At 32.4% G+C, this 4,698-nt stretch overlaps 1 protein-coding gene and 1 non-coding gene across 2 annotated transcripts; both read right to left on the bottom strand.

The window, feature by feature from the left end:
* Nucleotides 1-659: 659 nt before the first annotated feature.
* Nucleotides 660-732, bottom strand: TRNAR-CCU (transfer RNA arginine (anticodon CCU)). Its single transcript has one exon. It is a non-coding gene; the product is annotated as a tRNA-Arg (tRNA).
* Nucleotides 733-1,495: 763 nt separating this feature from the next.
* LOC137831401 (rac-like GTP-binding protein RAC2) lies at nucleotides 1,496-3,289 on the bottom strand. Its single transcript, XM_068639071.1, has 7 exons — nucleotides 3,071-3,289; nucleotides 2,897-2,984; nucleotides 2,586-2,695; nucleotides 2,423-2,486; nucleotides 2,268-2,332; nucleotides 2,098-2,163; nucleotides 1,496-1,818 (listed from the first exon to the last, which is right to left on the bottom strand). Exons 1-7 carry the CDS (start codon nucleotides 3,167-3,169, stop codon nucleotides 1,717-1,719), a joined length of 594 nt encoding a protein of 197 aa, XP_068495172.1. The 5' UTR covers nucleotides 3,170-3,289; the 3' UTR covers nucleotides 1,496-1,716.
* Between the last annotated feature and the right edge of the window lie 1,409 nt (nucleotides 3,290-4,698).

Raw genomic sequence — 4,698 nt, 5'->3', positions numbered from 1 at the left:
CGCTCCTTTTCATTATTGAAAAAAAAAATTTCAAACCATCTCAACATTCGGTTACCACATAATTAATTCCGGATGAACATTCATATGTCAAAGTCGAAAATTGGAAACCTAATTTTGATCATCCAACGGAAGATTAAAATATATTTCACTCCAATACTGGAAATAAGAAATAAAAATCGAAAACATCCCAAAATTTGGCCCATTAGTAACCAATTCTATGAAACATTCGGTTATCACATAATTAATTTTGGATGAACATTCATACGCCAAAGTCGAAATTATATATTTCAAAAATCACATTTCGATGATCCTCCAAACAACCTTTTTCCGCTCCTGTTCTTTATCATAGGAAAAAAATATTCTTAGAATTCGGCTCCCCAGATACCAAACCCTATGAGCAATTTTTTTCCAAAAATAAAAAATAAAATGGAATTCTTACCTTGATATATATTAGTGTTATTGGGGGAAATAAATTCTAAAAGATGCTATTGGGGGAAATAATGTTGAAAAGAGTGTTATTGGGGAAAAAACTCTCTAAAATATAGTAAGCTACATATATAAGTGAATTGAAAATTGAATGGATAATTAGAAATTACTGATTTTTTTTATAAAATTAGATAAAGGATTAAAAATTACAAAAAAAAAATAAAAATTATAAACGCGCCAGGTAGGGGTCGAACCTACGACTTTCTGCTTAGGAAACAGACGCTCTATCCACTGAGCTACAAGCGCTGTGTAATTTTGTATTTTCATTTAAAATTATTTCTTACAATTCTCCACATTTAAAATTACGAGGTACATGTTGTCTAATTTTACGTTGTAGAATTGAGTTTTGGTTTAAAATGAATTGTCAGTAAAAGTAATTTTAAGTAACTTTTATGTTGGATAACTAAAAGTTATTATTTTTATTATAAATAAAATGATCTAAGATTTTAATTAAAATAAACTCTCAGCACATACTTAATAGAAAAATGATACATTGAGAACCTTATTCCACTCTACAACATTCTTTCTTTACTTAAAATTTTAAATTTTACATGAAATGACAAAAATATCATTTTTTTATATTATTGATAAGAAGTTGTATAATGGAACAAGATGTCAAGATATTATTGCTCTTATATAGTTATACAAATCCTTGCATCACACTGTTATTTTGTAGTAGTATTCACTTTTACATTTCATAGAGTAAATCAAAACAATGATAACAGAACAATTCTATGGCCTTATTATATCTGACTTCAAATTCCAACATGACTTGTTTTGCGCAGTTTTTTTGCTGCTGTATTTAATCACTCCAAAGTACCAATCACTAGCCATTAGATTTGGTCAGCATTTATGACACTAAGACCTTATCATTGCAATATAGGTGGGTTCATTGAAAACAGAAGAACTATGCGATTTGGATTTGTGATGTGCTTTATATGATTGATAATCTTAGCATTGTTAGAGAATCCTAACACAACTTAATGGGGAGGTTTTTGGAGCTAAAAGATTAACATCAAAATGTTAACTAATTATATTTTTCGTATCATAATCTGGAGTTCAGTATACTTTTACAAGTAGACATACTGTAGAACAATATAGTATAGAATTTGCAGTGCTATTTAAGAAATCAAATAAAAGGAAAAACAGATCTGGAAGAAGGATCTGAATGTTATAGGGTGAGAATTTAACTTGAACACTATCACTGCAACTGCAATTCAACAACTTGAATCAGAGGAAAACACAAGGAGTGTTCTTCTTCTTTCCTTTTTTCTTGGACTTAGGTGGCTGCAAAACAACCTTGATGGCAGCATCAAACACAGCCTTTACATTCTGAAATATTGCAGCAAAAGCATAACTTAGGCCATGACTCCATGTAAAGCACACACACATATATAACAAAGTCTAATGCTCTCACAAATTTATGCTTCTAATTTTAAATATTTAATTATTATGATTTTTTTAAAATAGGTATATAATTATAACATAATCTTGAGGTCCAGGGTTTGATTGGTATTTTTCTCATATTTTTCTATGATAATTTCTTTAGCCGGAAAACAATAAAGTTAGTCAAGTTCGGCTACATGCATCTTAACAAAAAAAAAATTGAACCTGCTGAGTCTTCGAGCTGCATTCTATGTACACAGCAGCACCAATTGCCTTCTTCAGTTCTTCTCCCTACACAATATTTTATGGCATTTAGGGGCTTTTTAAAATGGTACCAAAAATATTCTATCCTCAATGGTTCCAACAAGAAAATATGTCAGTTACAAATTATTTGCCTGGGCAGTAGTTATAGCTGTGGCACCAGGATGATCAATCAAATACTGTTTGTCTTCCCTCAAATCTGTGGTCAACCAATGTGAAATGACAATGCAGTTAAAGTACTAGCTTAAGTAAGTGAGGCAAAGTCATTAAGTAAAGTTTAAGATGATACCAAGTTTGGTTCCCACAAGTACAACTGGCACAGTTGGGGCATAGTGTGTCAGTTCAGGAATCCACTGTATAAAATTGGCCTAATGTCAGTTTTTGTGGGCTGAAATTTGTACTAAACAACATATCCTTTGTGCCTTAGAAAAGACTTTGGTGATTAGAAGAACCTTTTTAGATATATTCTCATAGCTGGCTTTGCTGATTAGAGAAAAGGCCAGCAAGAACACATCTGCTCCTCTGTAACTCAATGGCCTAAGCCTGTTGTAATCTTCCTGTCCTGAATTGATGAAGCAAAAACACATGAAGTATTACTTATTGATATTCTACATGAAGAATAACCAAGGAGTATGATTTCCCAAGTAAACATTTTAGTTGCAGAAAGTCTAATAGTTTTCAGTCATAATCACTTTGGTAATTGGCTGAAGGTAACCATATATAGCAAGCACAAATTTCATCAAATATCATATGTAATACTTACCAGCAGTGTCCCACAATCCCAGGTTAACTATGCTGCCATCTACCACAACATTTGCACTGAAATTGTCGAAAACTGTAGGAACATAATCCTTGTTTATTTTTTTAACAAGAACAAGTTAATGTGATGTTGTCAAAGTTCAAAACACTAAAACATTGTGACTACGCCTTGTCATACCGTGGGGAATGTGTTGCTGGTGTAAGAGATAAGCATGCACGTCTTTCCCACAGCTCCATCACCAACTGTAACACACTTAATGAACCTTGCTGTGCTCATCTTTCAGAAATGTTTGATCTACTACTTCCTCCCTTCCATCCCTGCAAGCTCCTGTTCTTTGTTTCACTTTAAAGTTTGGAACCAAAACAAAAGGGACAATTTGAATTTTGAATAGAAATGGAGGGGAGAGTAGCATTTAATAAGTGAAGCCTCTTGGCACCAACTTCAGTGTCCTTTTTTATCTTTACCATTATTGCCTTTGTCTTTCTGTTTCTTTAAGGGGAAGGCCAAAAGCATTAGATCATTGATCAAAGGATGGTGCGTTTGGTGATGGAACTGTGCTAGTTAAGTATAGCACAAGGGAGATCAAGGTGAATAATGAGTATTTAGTGAACTTTGCTTGGTTAAATTGGCAACCTAAAACTGATGCCATAAATGATAACCAAAAGGGTCAGAACCGTTAATTACGCAAGGCCAACAACAACAAAAGCTGATGCTGCTGCTGTCACTCTCAGTGAATGGACACCTCTAAAGTCGCCACTTTAACTCACTTTAGAATGTTTAGCAACTACCTTAAAAAACTCACCACTTCAAATCTTTAAAACACGTATTTAGTGAATACCTTGTGTTAAATACTCACCTATGTTTCTATAGTTAAATTATTCAAATTAGGTGGATGAATTTTGAAAAATTTAATTAAAATTTAGACACTGAAAAAATAATTCAATCTTATATGTTGACAATCCTACTTGAATTTCTACATAAAAATAACATTTTATTGAAATGTCATATGAAGAGAGAGAATTTTTTTGAAAGAATGTAAATTGATCTTTTAAGTATTTAATTGTTAAAATAACATTTTTCAAACTAATTTTTTGTTTTGTGATTAATGTCATTGAAGACATATTAACTTCGTTCTTCACTTCAAAACGAATAATAATTTTGTATGTTTTGATAATATACGAGACATTATTATCATAATATGCGCTGATACTATTATATGCTTTTTTGCGTTTTGCATTCTTTAAATAAATAAACAACGAACTATTATTAAATATTATAATTCAAAATTTGTAATTTTTTTTAAAAGATGTTTATATTTTTAAAATAATTCAAATATAAGGTGAAATATTAACAGATATCAAATAGAGGGTCACGGAAAGTCAGAAATTATATGTTTTATATATGAAGGAAACATTTATATTTAAGTATAATTTTGAAAAAAAAAATATACTAAACAAGAATTTACCCATTAAATATTGATCCTGCCTGTTGACCAGAACGTTAGAACCTGCCTCGTCAAAGGATCGACGTGTGCACCGCTTCAAACCTCCGTCCTTCCTCAAGATCCACCTCAAGAACCTGCAAAAGAACAGAGCGGCGCCGCTGCGACCGATCGCACTCCAACGCCCAAGTCAGTGACCAAACCACCAAATACTAAGAGCAAGAACACTCTAGAACTCTCAAGGAACCGTGCAATGTTCTCTCTCACAGTATGCTCAAGAACTCGCAAGCGTAAAGAGTATAATCTGAACGTGCGTACCTCAGAAGTTCGTTGGGGAACCCTTAAATACCTGATTACTTTCTCT

This window comes from Phaseolus vulgaris, chromosome 11 (assembly GCF_000499845.2).
Source record: "Phaseolus vulgaris cultivar G19833 chromosome 11, P. vulgaris v2.0, whole genome shotgun sequence".
Taxonomy (NCBI): Eukaryota; Viridiplantae; Streptophyta; class Magnoliopsida; order Fabales; family Fabaceae; genus Phaseolus; species Phaseolus vulgaris.
The sequence above is the reverse complement of the archived record's forward strand: the minus strand, read 5'-3'. Positions and strand labels throughout refer to the sequence as shown.

Bases quoted from the DNA above. Each gene is read 5' to 3' on its own strand.
- LOC137831401 (XM_068639071.1), bottom strand. From the start codon at position 3,169: ATGAGCACAGCAAGGTTCATTAAGTGTGTTACAGTTGGTGATGGAGCT. The intron at 2,487-2,585 runs GTTCTTCTAATC...AATTTTATACAG, and splicing joins ATGAGAATATATCTAAAAAG to TGGATTCCTGAACTGACACA. The intron at 1,819-2,097 runs GTTCAATTTTTT...GCAATATTTCAG, and splicing joins GCAGCTCGAAGACTCAGCAG to AATGTAAAGGCTGTGTTTGA.